This window comes from Rhinopithecus bieti, unplaced genomic scaffold (genome assembly GCF_001698545.2).
Source record: "Rhinopithecus bieti isolate Rb0 unplaced genomic scaffold, ASM169854v2 scaffold_13029, whole genome shotgun sequence".
Lineage (NCBI taxonomy): Eukaryota > Metazoa > Chordata > Mammalia > Primates > Cercopithecidae > Rhinopithecus > Rhinopithecus bieti.
Genome location: NW_016807982.1, coordinates 4,108,276 through 4,124,909, shown reverse-complemented (window position 1 = coordinate 4,124,909; position 16,634 = coordinate 4,108,276). Strand labels below are relative to the sequence as shown.

The 16,634-nt window shown below is 53.7% G+C and overlaps 1 protein-coding gene across 2 annotated transcripts in view; it reads left to right on the top strand.

Annotated features, from left to right (window-relative positions):
• Positions 1 to 16,634, top strand: part of STK40 (serine/threonine kinase 40) — a 51,236-nt gene that overhangs the window by 27,657 nt on the left and 6,945 nt on the right. For both annotated transcript variants that reach the window (XM_017884491.1, XM_017884492.1), the window contains 6 exons: positions 889 to 1,008; positions 3,658 to 3,743; positions 4,096 to 4,239; positions 7,475 to 7,702; positions 8,477 to 8,529; positions 13,861 to 13,976. In XM_017884491.1, the coding sequence (XP_017739980.1) occupies positions 897 to 1,008; positions 3,658 to 3,743; positions 4,096 to 4,239; positions 7,475 to 7,702; positions 8,477 to 8,529; positions 13,861 to 13,976 (739 nt within the window). In that variant the 5' untranslated portion in view covers positions 889 to 896. The remainder of the gene's footprint in view (positions 1 to 888; positions 1,009 to 3,657; positions 3,744 to 4,095; positions 4,240 to 7,474; positions 7,703 to 8,476; positions 8,530 to 13,860; positions 13,977 to 16,634) is intronic.

Here is a 16,634-nt window from a genome sequence, read left to right as displayed (position 1 = left end):
CCGCGCCCGGCCTATCTGGTTTTTTTTTTTGATCTGTGTCCAGAGGTGTCTTATAGTCTCGGGCCCCAATGTCCGCCTTTCATTTTTACACAGGAGGATCTCGGGATTATCAGGCAAATCAGTGCTCAGTGGTCTTCAGTAGTGTTCTTTAACTGACTCTTAAATACACGGTGAATTGTCTTTTTCTGAAAAGTAATTCAGGAAAAGTTTGAGTTTATGAGGGAAGAGAAAGTAAACCCTGCCATTGATAGCTTTGGGGAGTTCTTTCATCTGAGAGGACCAGAGAGTCAAGGAAAGATGGGAAGAGGGGTTCTCAGGGCTGTAGTCATCAAACTCTATGGGCATAAGAAGCCCCCAGGCCTCATGTGTCATAAACATCCCATTCCTGGGGCCCACTGTCCAGATATGGGCCCGAAATGGGCACCTCGGGTCATTAGGCTGTAGGTATTTGGAGGGCAGGTCTCACTTTGGGAATAGTTGCTCAGGGCTGGTGTTCAGCTGGATGGGGCTGGCTCTCCTCTGTGTCTCTGTGGTGGTCTCTTGGGGCTCTGTTTGGCATTAGCATCTGCACAAAGCCCAGTTTTCTTCTCTCTGAATTTAACTGGATACTTGGTGGTGGTGTGTTGGCTCCCCACCTCTGTACCCTGTATATGCTGCCTTAAAGGATGTCCACCTTTAGCATCTAATTAATTCAAGTAAAGGAGCTGTGGTTCTTTGTCACTTGGAGCCTTGGATGCTCCTCTGGGAGCCGGAGGAGGTGGCAGCTGCAGCAGAACAGCAGCAGCGGCAACTGTGTGACGCATCCCAAGTCAAAGACCTGCAGGCTGGGTTAGCATAAGGAAACTCGCTGACTTACTCAGTGAGAAGGGGTCTTTCTGTCTTATCTAGAGCTGAGAATGAAGCGGAGAGCATCAGACAGAGGAGCTGGGGAAACGTCGGCCAGGGCCAAGGCTCTAGGAAGTGGGATTTCTGGAAATAATGCAAAGAGAGCTGGACCATTCATCCTTGGTAAGCCTCTGACCTTTGGGAAAAATGGGTGGGCTGGGAGGCAGGGGCAGGGTACATTGGCTCACATGATCTGACCTGCAGACATCAGAGTGGGGTGGCCCACCCTCAGCAGTGTGTGGTCCTGCCCTGCCCCAGGCCTGGTCCCTAGCCTCACTACTTGAAGCGGAGTGTATTTATATCAGTGGAAGACCCAAGCCTTAGGTCACTCTATACCAGGGGCTGTCAGTGTTTTAGCCGCACCAGCCTTACATCAGTCTTAGCTAATAGCTAGGCTCCGTGTCTTCCCCCAGAGAATCCTATGTGTGCCCCTAGAATGTTGATGTGCCCACAGGAAGCACACCCATTAGAAGTTATTAGCTGCATTAGAACCCAAGCTCTGGCCAGGTGGCAATAGCTCACTTATGTAATCCCAGCACTTTGGGAGGCCAAGGTGAGAGGATAACTTGTGGCCAGGAGTTCAAGACTCCACAAGTTTGGGCTCGGGCAACATAGTGAGATCCCGTCTCTGCAAGAAAAATATAAAAATTAATTGGGCATGGTGGCACCTGCCTGTAGTCCTAGCTACTTGGGAGGCTGAGGCAGGAGGATTACTTGAGCCCAGGAGTTTGAGGTTACAGTGAGCCGTGATCACACCACTGCATTCCAGCCTAGGAAACAGTGTGAGACTCTGTCTCTAATAAAATAAAATAAAATAAAAACCCAAGATCATCCGAGGCACTGCTTTATGCCATTCTTGGATGGCATAATTTCACAAAGCATTTTGTATAGCCCCCCAAATTTCTTTAAATTGGCACAGAAATCCTGGCACAGGTGTTGGCAGTTGGCCAGAGGAGCAGCAGAGCATTTCTACATGATACGTAAGGACCAGCAGTCCAAATTGCTTATAGTCAGAGTTGTGGCCAGAGACTGGGCGTGAGTTTTACTTTGGGAGAGCATTTTGGACTTAAAGGCACAGGATAGTTCCAGCTCCAGTCATTCAGTACATAGTTAATGGTGCATGCCTGCTACGTGCCAGGCCTGTGCTGTTTGTCAGGCATGCAGCAGTGAATAAGACAGACAAGTTCCTTCCCTCACAGAGAAACAAACAACTCACCAGTCATCACGGGTGGTGCAAGTGCCTTGAAGAAGTTCCATGATGATGTGAGATGAGAAGGGCCTGTGGGTAGGGCAGGCAAGAAAGGCCTGTCTATGAGGAAGCTCCATGTGAGCTGACACCTGAGGAGGACGAGCAGCATCTGTGGGAAGAACATTGCAGACAGAAGAAACAGCACTGCAGAGGCCCAGCAGCAGGAAAGGGCTTACCACGTTGGGAACTAGGAGCCCAACATTAGGAGCTGGAGTATGGCATGGGACGGGGAATCCTCGCTTAGAAAGGTGGGGAGGAACCGAATCATGCCAGGCCTTGGAGGCCAAAGAGTTTGGGTGGTATGTTAAGAGCAGTGGGTCTATGAACATGTCACTGGTAAAAAGGAAAACAAAGAGCAGCAGACTTTGTTAAGAGTTTTTCACGCAGCAGTGGCACTGTGACATCAGGTTTCCACTCTGAAAGCTCAGGCAAGGCGCTGTCAAGGGACAACAAGCGCTGTGCATCTCCACAAGTACAGAAGGTCCCCAAAGCTGGCACTTGAACAGGGGCCAGGTGGCTGTCTCAGAATCACCAGGGAACCTGTTGCAGCTGTAGTTTCCTGGATCCTCATCCTGAAGTTGCTCTTCAGAGGATCCAGGATCTCTTGGGTTTGTTGATTTTTTTGAGACAGGGCTTTGTTCTCTTGCCCTGACTGGAGTGCGGTGGCACAAACATAGTTCACTGTAGCCTCAACCTCCTGGGCTCAAGCGATCCTCCTACCTCAGCCTTCCAAGTAGCTGGGTCTACAGGTATGCTCCACTGTGCTCAGCCAATATTTTATTTTTTGTCGAGAAGAAGTCTCACTATGTTGCCCAGGCTGGTCTCGAACTCCTGGGCTCAAGCAGTCCTCCCACCTCAGCCTCCCAAAGTGTTGGGATTACAGGTGTGAGCCACCGCACCCAACCTGGATCTCTTGTTTTTTTTTCTTTTTTTTGAGACGGAGTCTCGCTGTCGCCCAGGCTGGAGTGCAGTGGCGCGATCTCCGCTCACTGCAAGCTCCGCCACCTCCTGGGTTCATGCCATTCTCCTGCCTCAGCCTCCCAAGAAGCTGGGACTACAGGCGCCTGCCACCACGCCCAGCTAATTTTTTGTGTTTTTAGTAGAGACGGGGTTTCACCGTGTTCGCCAGGATGGTCTCGATCTCCTGACTTTGTGATCCGCCCGCCTCAGCCTCCCAAAGTGCTGGGATTACAGGCTTGAGCCACCGCGCCCGGCCCAGATCTCTTGTTTTTAATAGATGCTCCCCAGAGACTCCAGCGTGCACCCAGGGTTGAAAACCTCTCTTTGGGAAATGTGCCTGCAAACGCTGGATGTGCTCCAGGCAGAGCACACATACCCCTCTATTTTTGGAGGGGAGACCTTGAAAACTCTACCAGGAGACCTTGGTGGGGGGGGTCAGTTCAGTGCACGTGAGCTATGGTGCCCTCCTGAATAGAAGGTCTAGTAAGAAAGACCACATGGTGACCTGGCATTGTGACAGCCAGGGCTTCTGAAAAGGAGACCAGCAGCTCTCTGTGCCGTAGGTCCTCGTCTGGGCAACTCACCGGTGCCAAGCATTGTGCAGTGTTTGGCAAGGAAAGATGGCACGGATGACTTCTATCAGCTGAAGGTAAGTGAGACATGAGGGTGAGGGTGCCTCAGAACCAGGGCCTGTCATGCCAACCCACTCCTCCCTCCTCCACCTTCACACCTGCGTCATTGTGAACAAGAGTAGTGCCATTTCTTCCCGAGAAGCAATCAAGTTCACAGTCTCCCTCAGAACAACTTCTGATTTAAAGAGTTTTGTCTGTGCATAAATTACATGACCATCATATTAAGAAAAACTCTTTCACTTGGTGTGTCTATGTGTGCGCTGTGCGCAAATGTCATGTGGTAGAAAGCCCCTGCTTCCCCATTCTGGTTGTTCTGCTGTGTCAAGTGAGGTGTTCTGGTTTTGGTTTTATTTTTGTGCTTTACTAAAGATCCTGACCCTGGAGGAAAGGGGGGACCAAGGCATAGAGAGCCAGGAGGAGCGGCAGGGCAAGATGCTGCTGCACACCGAGTACTCGCTGCTCTCTCTCCTGCACACGCAGGACGGCGTGGTGCACCACCACGGCCTCTTCCAGGTGAGCGGCCTGCCCCCCGCCCCCCCCCCGCCAACCCTTCGCACCCACCTCTGACTGGCTCCAGGGGCTGCTACTTGCTGGGGCCACAGCCATACGAGCAGCTCACGTGACCCTCGGGTGTCCCTGCCATGCTGGGTACATCAGGACTTCCAGGGTGGGTGGCTGGGCTGGGCTGGGCTGGGCTGGAAGTCAGGCTGGACCACACTGGCTGTGCTCCTGTGGGGATGGTTACAGCCTAGCCAGGAATGCATACAGTTTGCATCTTACAGCAGCTAGGCTTTCTTTGAAGAGCCACTTTTCTGAGAAAAGAGGAAAGCAGGAAGTCACTTAAAGACACTCGGGCCCAGGCCAGGCACGGTGGCTCACGCCTGTAATCCCAGCACTTTGGGAGGCTGAGGTGGGTGGATCACAAGGTCAGGAGATCAAGACCATCCTGGCCAACAAGATGAAATCCCATCTCTACTAAAAATAGAAAAATTAGCTGGGCGTGGTGGCGCATGCCTGTAGTCCCAGCTACTCGGGAGGTTGAGGCAGGAGAATCCCTTGAGCCCGGGAGGCAGAGGTTGCAGTGAGCCGAGATGGCGCCACTGAGCTCCAGCCTGGGCAACTGAGTGAGACTCCATCTCAAAAGGGCCCTCTTGTCCTTTTTTTTTTCTTTTTTTTTTTTTAATGGAGTCTCGCTCTGTTGCCAGGCTGGAGTTCAGTGGCGCGATCTTGACCCACTGCTACCTCCGCCTCCCAGGCTCAAGTGATTCTCTTGCCTCAGCCTCCCAAATAGCTGGGACTACTATTTTTAGTAGGCATATGCCCAGCTAATTTTTGTATTTTTAGTAGAGACGGGGTTTCACCATGTTGTCCAGGCTGCTCTCAAACTCCTGACCTCAGGTGATCCACCCACCTCGGCCTCCCAAAGTGCTGGGATTACAGGCGTGAGCCACCGCGCCCAGCTCCAGGCCCTTTTTAGCTGCATCGTCAGAAATTGGCCAGGCTAGGGTGGGAGGGAAGGCGACAAGGAGGAACCAGCATTTGGGGCCGTCTGTAGATCTCCACAGTTGTTTTGGAGCCACCTGTTCTTCCACCTGCTCAGGCATTTCCGTTTGTCCAGCAAATGTGCCTGTGCTCCTGTGCTCAGATGTTCCAGGTCCCTTAGGAAAGGCGTTGATTAACGGTGTGTACCTGACAAGAACCATTCTTGGGGCAGCACTGAAGTTGTGTCTCCAGAAATGAAGAGTTGGGTTCAGAATGACCCGAGCCCTCGTTAGAGGCCTGGGAACAGCCTCATTCCTCAGCTGAGCGTCCACTGAGCCCTCAGCCATTTGCTGGCCAGGACCAGCTCTTGCTAAGACAGACCTGTTTCAGAGGCAGCACAGTGCCAGAGAGAGCACTCAGGTTTTGATGCTGACAGTCCTGGATTCAGCTAGTATGACCTTGGGCAAGTCACTTCAGGTCTCTAGGCCTCAGATTCCCCATCTGTAAAATGGGGAGAGTGATAACAGTACCTGCCTCCAGTGGTGGTTGAGACGATGAATGAGAGTGTGTCAAGCACCAAGCTGCTGTTGGAACTCTGTCATCATCATTGTTGTTCAGGCAATAAAAACTCCTTGTCAGCTTGAGTTCCTGAAATAGAACAAACGGAAAGCACTTCCCACCCCCCACGTATACACTCCACCAAGGTCTTTGTTCTTATATTTGCAATTAGAGGTGACTCAGAGTATTATTAGGCAACTCCAAAAATTAAGAGTATCCCCGTAAACATGAAAAAAAATTGAGAGTGATTGTGGTTTCTTGGTATTTTGTCTCTGATATCTTCAGAAGCTTGGCCTTAATTCCTGTCATTTTGGATGAGAAAACCTGGGTGATCAAAAGTGTTTCTAGTGTACCGTCTGTGTGCCAGACACTGTGCTAGGGCCTCTGAGAAAAGCAAATATGAGGTGTGGTCCTGCTCTTAAGAAGAAATGTGGAGACTGGGCTCAGTGGCTCACACCTGTAATCCCAGCACTTTGGGAGGCTGAGGCAGGTGGATCACAAGGTCAGGAGATCAAGATCATCCTGGCTAACATGGTGAAACCCCATCTCTACTAAAAATACAAAAAATTAGCCAGGCATGGTGGTGGACCCCTGTAGTCCCAGCTACTTGGGAGGCTGAGGCAGGAGAATGGCGTGAACCCAGGAGGCAGAGCTTGCAGTGAGCTGAGATTGTGTCACTGCACTCCAGCCTGGGTGACAGAGTGAGACGCTGTCTCACAAAAAAAAAAAGAAAGAAAGAAAGAAAAGAAAAGAAAAAGAAGAAGAAATGTAGATATTTAGTTCTCCAGGAGTTCCCCAGAGGGGACACGTCAGTCTACCCTGCATGACACCAAGGACTTCCTCAAGACGGTCAGATGAAGTCGGCAGATTGTACCTATTTTTTGTCTTGAAATACTTTTCAGCAAGGAAAATGGGTCTAGAGCTTGCTAGCATTGTGTCCATCTCGCAGCCACAACATTGGTGGCAGTACCCACTTACTGAGCCCTGGCAGTGCAGGACCTAAGCACAGGACATGGATTGTCTTATTTACTTCTCTTGGGCTGTGAGGGAGGGATTACCAGCTCCCTTTTACCGATTAGGAACTAGAGACCTGGAGAGGGTAAGCAAACTGCCCAGGTCCCACAGGTAAAACAAGGTGGCTGGGGCCTGAACCCAGCAGTCTGAGGTCAGAGTCACTCTTAGCCACCACTATGTGACTGTCAGGAGCACTGCATCCATGAGGAAAACAGGTGTCCTGGACACAAAGAACCTGTGTGGCCTCTGGAGCCTGCCAAGATTGACCTCTTTCTAACTTCTACCATCTTAGACATTGAAAGGGGGTTCTGTTGGTAATTACTGGAATCTGGGTGCTCTGGAGGGAGGATGCCCATTTTTGCTGCTTAAGCACTGGGCTGAGGGGGCCCTTGGGCTTTAAATGCCCAGACCTGATCTGAATCCTTTGCATTATGATCAAAGCATTGAGCTTTCACCTGAGATGTTTTAGCTTCAGCCTCTTGCTGGTCCTGGCATTTGGCACACAAGAGGCTTCACAGTGCTGAGCCACCCCATGGTCTAGGCTGCCCAGGCCTCAGTCCTCTATGGCCTGCACATGCAGGCTAATTCCAGGCTCCCTCACTGGTTTGAGTGTCCAACTCCAGAGAGTCCCAAGCCCTGGCCTTGGCCCTGTCGAGTTCACAGCCAAGCCCTGTGCTGCCCCCTTGCCTCCCAGGACCGCACCTGTGAAATCGTTGAGGACACAGAATCCAGCCGGATGGTTAAGAAGATGAAGAAGCGCATCTGCCTCGTCCTGGACTGCCTCTGTGCTCATGACTTCAGCGACAAGACCGCTGACCTCATCAACCTGCAGCACTATGTCATCAAGGAGAAGAGGCTCAGCGAGCGGGAGACTGTGGTCATCTTCTACGACGTGGTCCGCGTGGTGGAGGCCCTGCACCAGGTGAGGCCACACTCTGCTGCCACACCTTCTGGCCACAGAGAGCCACCTTTCTTGTTGCTGCTGAGCAGAAGGCAGCTCTGTCCTGCGCACCTGGGTGTGCTTTGCAGCTAGGAGTGTCCAAAAGAGGAGTGGCTGAATGGCAGGTGCACAGGGGGAGGCACAGTGCCACCCTGCAGGCCACCTTCCTGGAGAGGGCTGACCTGCAGCCCAGCAGAGCCCGTGTGGTAATTCCCCATCAGTTAAGAGGCCTGGTGTCCCCCATGTAGTGATGACAGTGAGATACCCCCCCCCAAGCAACTACAGCACGTCTGAGCTTTTTGTAGGATTAGAGGTGTCAGACATGCCGGGACAAAAGGTAGGAGGGCCTGAGCCTCTTCCCGGTGCACCACTAATGTGGGCCGAGCCTGTGGTACTTAGTCACAAAGCGATGACAGCTCCTCCCCGACCCCCAGATCCATCCTGTCTGTGGAATGTCTAATGGAGATGAAAAGATGAGTGACTTTCCCCACCAGCCGCTGCCCAGAGGGGAGAAAGAGCTGAAGAAGCCGCTGCAGATGGGGAGACACTGACTAGGTGCACATTCGTTCCCCATCCAGATGCATGGGTCATGTGAACTTAGAACTGTCCTGATCTGCCTGTGGTTGGAGCCTAAAGAGACACATCATAGAATTCTTCCCACCTTCTCTAACACCGGGAGAGCCCCCATCTTACAGGGTGGGCCCTGACCCCACCTCTCACATTGACAATATAAACCATATGCCTGTTGTTTTGCAGAAGAACATCGTGCACAGAGACCTGAAGCTGGGGAACATGGTGCTCAACAAGAGGTAAGATCCCTTCTCTTTGTCCACGCTGTTACGCTAGGCCTGGGGCAGGCTACACATTGCAACTCTCTGGTGCCCTGCAGTGTCCTCATGGAGATTCCGACTCAAAACAACCCACTTCCTCCAGGAATCCCAGGACTCTGGGGATGGGATGAACATGGGAATTGGAGGCTTGCTGAGACTGGGAGTTTTGAGCCACAGAAAGGGAGCTCTGGGAAGAACTTTAGATCTCCTCCCTGGTCCATTTATTTGTCATGCCTGGCTGCTAGTGGATACTCAGAAAATTACTATAAAAATGGACTAAATGGTCAGGCACAGTGGTTCCTGCCTGTAATCCCAGCATTTTGGGAGGCTGAGGTAGGAGGATCACTTGAACCCAGGAGTTTGAGACCAGCCTGGGCAACATAGTGAAGACCCCATCTCTACAAAAATATGTCTTTTTTGAATGGACAAATGGGGTGAAGGAATGAGCAGAATGAGGCCTTGCTGTAGGTCAGTTTCCTCAGGAGACGGAGGTTTACGTGCAGGAGGTTTACTGTGGAGTGCTCTCAGGGTGACGGGGTGGAATTAGGCAGAAGGAGAAGCTGAACCTCAGTGAAGTCCCAGCAGGGCCTCAGCCTGAAAAACTTGAGAGTGGGATGGCCCTGCAGATGGCCTGCGCATGGCCTTTGTGCCCCGCTAGCAGTCACTGAATGTCTGCTGTCCATAGGGAGGGGCACTCCCTTAGGCAAGGCAGCTTCTTTTGGCTAAAAGAGCCTCCTGGAGAGGGATGCAGCTGTGAGTAGTTACTGTAAAATTTGACCAGCTCTCTCAGCAGCAGGGAGAGCATGCCTTAGACTTGGAGGGGATCAGGCGGCCCACCCCAACATTGTTGGTGAACCAGCAGCAGAGGGAGACCAAGCGTGGCCCTGGTTTCAGGTTGTCATCCCACCTCAGCAGAGGGTCCTGGGCCTCTTTGGAGTGATCTGGGACAGTGCTACCACTGTCTCACCATGTTGGAGGGACCACCAACCATGTAGGGACCCAGGACCGGCAGGAAGTGGGCCCACTCTGTGGACTACCACCATCCTCGAAATGCAGGACTGATAAGGGCGCATCTCCCCCACCCTGCCCCGCCCCCACCCATTCTTCCTGAGCCTCCCTCCCTCACCTCTCAATTCAGCGTTGAGCAGGTTGGAGGGCTTACAAAGACAGCCCGAATCTCACAGCAGAATTGTTGTGGTGGGTGATTCATTCCATAATGTGGCTGTACCAGCCCAGCCCCGGAGGGGCCTGAGGCCCACTGTCCTCTAAAGGGGCCAAAGCCACAGTGGTCAGAGGAAAAGAAGCTGCCTGAAAGCTGGCCTCCGGGGAGGGGGCATTGCCTTGTGCCCCATCTCAGCTGATGGCGAGTTACTGCTAGGGGCTCTAGACCCACAGCTCCAGCCTGAGAGGCCATTGAGACGATGCTGTGCATCTCAGCAGCTAAGCCTTCTCCATCCTTCGACTAGCACCACCTGGTGCTGGGGCTGCAGACAGAAACTCTCAGTGCCACCACTACCCTCTGGAGCCCACCATCTGATGGGGCACTGACCAGAAGATGGTATCATGTGTGGAGGACCAGCATGCAGAGGGCAAGGGGCATGTGGAGGGACAGTGGCTGCCCCCTGAGTTGATTCGTGAAGGATGAGTTGGGATTTGCCAGACTGAGAAAGTGAAGGGATGAGAACCTTGCCCTGCTATGCTCTGCAGGGGGAAGGGAGGGAAACAGGAAATTCCAGGGCTGCTTAAACCCTGGACTGGCTGAGTGAGTGAGTTGGGGAGGACGGAAGCAGCACTGACATGGGGGTCAGACCGCTCACTTCCCAGTGCCAGCTCTTCGTTATCTTGGAGACTGTGAGAGTGTGTTCGTTTGGTTACTTATTGATTGAATTCATTTATTGAGGTACCAAGCACTTCTCTGAGCTTCCATTTCCTCATCTGTGAAAGTGAAGGTCATCCTGGCTTCCCGGGAAGATTGGCCTGAGATGCAAATAAGTGGATGTAAGGCTACCTAATATAACGGGGTTTGGCGCATCACAAGCACACCCCAGTGCTAGTCTAGCCAGGACTGGAGAGCCTGTGGCTGAGAGACAGGAGAACAGGACCCATGGGCTCACGTCTCTGGAAATGAGGCCTGCTGTGTGTTGAGTGGCCAACGAGGACACCCCTGGTGAGGGCCCAGCGGTCCCCCAGCCATAGCTCTGCACCATGAGAGGAGGTGATAGGGAGCCCCGAGCAAACCAGCCCTGGACTATGGAGAGCCAGTTGTCATAGAGTTGGGAAATTGGGTCCTGCCCCTTCCCCTGGCCCTCTCTGGGGCCTTGGGGCAGTCCCATCTTGCTATGGACTACAGGCTCACTGTTCACAAAGAGGGCATAATTTTTGGGCACCTAAATCCATCTGGCCACAGAGCCCATGTCCCCTCCAGCTGGACTAGAGAGCTCCCAGGCCTTCCACAGCAGCCATTCATTGGCTCTAAATGAGCATCGTGGGGTTGTCATGGGAACGTGCCGGGCTCGTGCCTGCTAACCACACCAGCACTCCTGGCCCCTCTGTGTTGCTGGGGGATTTGCTTCCAACTCACTTCTGCAGGCCCTGTTGGTCCTGGAAGTATAGTCAAGGGGTCGCACCACCCTGCAGACACTGCGTGCTCCTCGGGGTGCAGAATGCCGACGCCTCACTCATACCCAGAACCAGACAGAGGTTCTGGCTGCCTTTCACTTGAGTCATGGGTACTCCAGAGGGGCAGGGTGGTGTGGTGCAGAGAGACTCACTGCTGTGTGTGTGTCCTCTGGCACATCTTCTGCTCTGGGGCCCCACTCTCACCTCGCTCAGTTGAGAGTTAACCTGAAGGAGCTCCAGCCCACTCCAGCCCCTTCCCACCTGTCATGCCAGGCTCTACCTGCACTGGAGCAGCAGGCAGGCCAGCTGGTGGCCTTCTCAGCAGAGCAGAGAGCTCCCAAGGAGCAGACATGGGAGGTGTTGGCAAGGCAGCTGCAAGGACAAGTTCATCCCGCTTTGGATTTTAAAAGGATCGAAATTCGAAATCCTCTTCTGGGGTTATGTGAGGTGCTGTGGGGTCTTTCTGCTTCCTCCTTTCTTTTTGGTAGGCAGGTAACATACCAAGTTCCTAGAAAAGGAGAAAAACACTGTGGCAGCCCAAAGGGCCATAGCTAAAGCGTGACTCACTCAGAGCCAATCCTACTGACACACGTCCCCTCCCTGTCCCACTCTGCCCTTGCCCCCTCCTGTCACGACCAGACTAGGGGGTGTGGGACTCCCAGGGAGCTGTGCACCTCCCGCTTGGGTGGTGGTGGCGGGGCAGGGGAGTGTTGCCAAACCTCAGGAGGCCTTGGAGCTGCCCGTGCCGCTTCCTGTGGAGAGACTCCAGTGCTCCTGCCGCTCAGCCCTGCAGAGCCTCAGCTGTGCCTGCCCGTGTCCTGGCAGAGGGCGGGAAAGTCCCACCAGCAGTGTTGAGTTGAAAGCTCAGCCACACTGGCGCGTGCTGTCCCAGGCCTGTTGTCACACCATGGCACCTCTCCCCTGCCGCCTCCAAGATGGAATCTTTCCCACCAGGTGTGCCAGCCACCAGCTGCTACTATTTGTCAGGCACTGGACAAGAGATTCATACAGCAAGGACGTGGCAGAGCCAGGACTAGGAACCTGACTCCCAAACCCACCATACTCTCTCCTGAGCTGTCCTCCTCCCAGCGTCTTGAGCCTCAGAGACCCACAGGATGGATTTGCAGCTTCCGCAGCCATCTCCGACCAGGAATGCCTCTGCTCTGTGGGAGCCTTCTGGACAAGAGGCCTGAGCAGTCCTATATTCAGGGCAGCAGCACTGGAGCTTCAGAGCTAGAGCAGTCCACTCCTTGACGTGCACATGACCCTGCGCTGTGACCCTTCACCTGTGCACTCAGGCTCTAGCCACCCGTGGGTCACCAGTCAGATTCCTATGGCAGCTGACAGGGCAGGCCTGTGTAGGCGCTGGAGTCGGCGTTTCCATGAGGAATCCAGAGGACAGACTGGCCTTTGTTTTGCATCAAGGCCTTTGCCAGCAGAATTCCCCAAGATCGCTGAGGGCTCTCAGAGCCTCCTGGACGCAGCTCCTGGGGAAATCCACCGGCAGCCACGCATGCGCTGTGCCTCTGAGAGCTCTGAGAGTTGATTGTAGTGAGAGGCAGCCCAAGGCCCCCATGGAGCTTTCCTTCCTGCTGTCCTCCCAGCTTTTCCCCCTAGCTTCTCCACCCAGCCAGCCAACACAGGAGCAGGGCAGCTGGGCAGAGAGGCACCCTTCCTCATTGCCTGCCCCCGTGGGCCAGGAAACCTTTCCCGGGCCTCTTAGACAGGGCCTGCCCACCCTCCCAGCCCCCAGTGTGGTGCAAGGTCCTCTCAGGGCACTTCCTTTTGTCCACATGTGAGTTTTCTCCAAAGGATCAGAGCCCAAAGCTGCTCTGCCCCACGCCTTTCAGAGGGAGAGTCTGTGATGTTCTAGCCAGGGCAGAGTCACAAGTACAAGGTAAGGGATGAGTCAGTTTTGATGGAACAGAAGGAAAAGTCATTCAGGGCCTGGGGCCTTGCCCGGGGACACATCTGGGCATGAGGCAGCTGCCAGTTGTGTGCGTAGCTCTGGGACCTCGCAGACCTGGGCTTGGATTCTGCTGTTCTGCTCACCAGCTGCATGACCTTGGCCAAGTCCTTTCACTTCCCTGTGTCTTTGTTGTATCATCTGAAACTGGACAGTGAGAAAATCCCCCTCACTGGCCACTGTCAGTTTCTTCCTCTGCAGTGGTTGTGGGGCCAAGTGAGACAGTGACCTGACAGACTCCGTGGTGTGGGGGCAGCTGGGGCCACCCTGGGGTCACCTCCCAAGGTGGAGTCACTCATCTCTGCTGGCCTTCCTTTTCCTCATGTGTGAATGAGGAAATTGAACTAAATCTCAGATCACTCCCAGTCTGGAATATTACACGAGGCTGTTTTTGGGAAATCTCTGAAAGTTGTTCTAAGCCCTATGCTGTACCCCGAGATTCATCCAGGGCAGCGGGTCCAGGGATGGCCTGTGCAACACTCAGGACCTGGGAGAGAAGCCAATCCCTGCTGAGACAGCTTGGCTGGTGGCCAGAAACGTCTGGGGCCTGATTCCTCTGCTCCCTGGAGAGGGGGTTGGGGGCAGCTGCTTCGCCCTCTGGCGAGAAGCCCGCCTCCGGCTGTTCAGGATCGAGGACTGGCCCGGCGAGGTGTACCCTGCCTGTGTGTCTTGTGCCCGTTGCTATAGACACTGAGGTTTATTTACTCTCTGTCTCCCACTCCTAGGACACATCGGATAACCATCACCAACTTCTGCCTCGGGAAGCATCTGGTGAGCGAGGGGGACCTTCTGAAGGACCAGAGGGGCAGCCCTGCCTACATCAGTCCTGACGTGCTCAGTGGTACGTGTGTGCCAGGCAGTGGGCCTCCAAGCTCAGTACAGCCAGGCTCTGTGACAATCCACTCAGCAAATCTGTGGGCAGGCCCTGGGCAAGGTGCTGGCGCTTCACTGGGGGCCCAGACCAGTACTGTCCCTCCCCATACAAAATGTTTGGTCTGTTGGAGGTGGAAGATGTAACGATAACACGAATGCATGTTTAATTCCTCTGAGATTAGTGCTAGGGAGGAACGGGATTGCCATGAGCGTGGATGAAGGGTGCTTGGAGGACTTTCCCCACAAGGTGACAGTTGAGCTATGATCTTAAGGGGAACTAGGAATTCCCTGGGTGTGTGTGACTGGGCTGAGGCGGAGGGTCCCAGAGGCAGCACAGCACATTGGAGCAATTGCAAGCTGCTCAGAAGTGAGCCTGGTTCAAGAGGAAGCCAGAGAGGTGCGCAGGGGCCAGATCAGGCAAGGCCTGGCGTAGGCCTCGTTAAGAGACGTCATCCCTTACTTCAAGTGCGAGCGGAAGCCTTTGAACAGTTCTCAACTGAGCGTGCCACTGTGAGTTTGCGTTTCAGAGCCCTCACTCCCTGTCTTTGTTCACTCATTCTGTTACTATTTGCTGAGGGCCACCCAGGCCCAAAGCTCTGTTCTAGACACTTTGGAGACAACAGTGAACAAAGTAGACAAACATCACTGCCTTCATGGAGCTGACTTTCTAGTGGGGATGAGACAGATAATACACAAAACAAATAAATAACTTACGGGCCGGGTGCAGTGGCTCACGCCTGTAATCCCAACACTTTGGGAGGCTGTGGCGGGCAGATCACAAGGTCAGGAGTTCGAGACGAGCCTGGCCAATATGGTGAAACCCTGTCTCTACTAAAAATACAGAAGTTAGCGGGGCATGGTGGCAGTTGCCTGTAATCCAAGCTACTCGGGAGGCCAAGGCAGGAGAATCGCTTGAACCCGGGAGGCGGAGTTTGCAGTGAGCTGAGATTGCACCACTGCACTCCAGCCTGGGCAGCAGAGCGAGACTCTTTTCTCAAAAAATAAAAAAAAAACTCCCAAAGTTACTGCCCACTGATCTGATTTCCAAGTTCCAGACACAGTGCTGAGTGTGACTCGCATTATCTGTTTAAACCACACAGCTATCCTGTGTGGTCAATATCTTAAGTCCTTTTCTCACAGATGAGGAAATTAAGGCTTAGAGATGACATCTCTTGTCCAAAGTCATAGCTAATAAATAGTAAACTGGAAAATGGAGGCACAGCCCCAGGGCTGCCTCCTACTAAAGCCCATGCATGCTCCCAACTCTTTCACCGTAGACTCTGTTGCTTTCCCTTTCCCCCTTGTTCTCGGCCCAAATCCTTTAGGGAACCGGGGCTTACACCCACTCCCATCCCTCCAACATGGAGAACTTGGGGTTGTCTCCAGGATCCTTCACCCCCACCCCACACATGAGTGCGCCCTTTCTGTGCAGTGGCAGAGCCAGCCTCGTCCCAGGTCTTCACACACGTCCTGGTGAGCAGGCTGCTGTAATACAAGCACTTACAACTCCCTCAGAGGCTCCCCCAACTGCTGCTTCTGCTGGAGAGCCAGGCCTGTCCCCAGGGCTGCCCGTGTGCAAAGACAGTAGCACCATTCCCCAGACCTGGGGGTTTTTGTTGGAGTCACCACAGCCTCTGCTAGAGGGATCTGGGTGCCAAGGGTATACCCTAACTCCCTGGGCACCACCCCCATGGCCCAGCACAGCCTGGCACCCTCCACAGTAATCCCCAAAGCATCCCTATAGGAGATAGAGCCACTCACCCAGCCTGTGAGTGGGGCTGTGGCCGTTTGCAGGGCTCAGGCTGGGGGCTGACCCTGGTTGGGACTCTTCTCTCGCAGCACCAGGCTAGAGTGGCCTTCATTTGCAATCGGAAGCTCTGTGGGCCTCCCTGCTGTTGCCAGCAGCCTATCCTGGCTCTTCCAGACTCATGCCAGTCTTGGAGGATGAAACAAAGGGATCTGACTGAATCAGAACGAGTCCTCGACTGGGAGATCAGAGACGTGGGTTCTCAGTTCTGGCCTTGCTGTTGAACAGGCTGTGTGATCACGGCCTCCAATCTCCTCCCTCCTGGGTTAGAAGCTGAAGTACCAGCCCTGCCATGTGGGTTTCGGGCCCAGGTCTGCCCTTTTATTTATTCTCCATGTGCCCAGCATGGGCATGGGGCTGTGAAAGGCAGACCTGGTCTGGCCCTCATGGAGGTGATAATCTGGCTAATAACCGTGCGAATTTGGGGAAGTTACAGACCTTTCTGGGCCTCCGTTTTTTCATCTATAAAATAGGGATGGCAGTAGTAGTAGTACCTGAGGGATTACATAATGCCCTTAACCAGCCGGGCACGGTGCCTTACTCCTGTAATCCCAACATTTCGGGAGGCCAAGTCGGGTGGATCACGAGGTCAGGAGATCGAGACCATCCTGGTTAACATGGTGAAACCCCCGTCTCTACTAAAAATACAAAATATTAGCCGGACGCGGTAGCGGGCGCTTGTAGTCCCAGCTACTCGGGAGGCTGAGGCAAGAGAATGGCGTGAACCTGGGAGGCGGAGCTTGCAGTGAGCTGAGATCCGGCCACTGCACTCCAGCCTGGGCAACAGAGCGAGACTCTGTCTCAGGAAAGGAAAAAAAA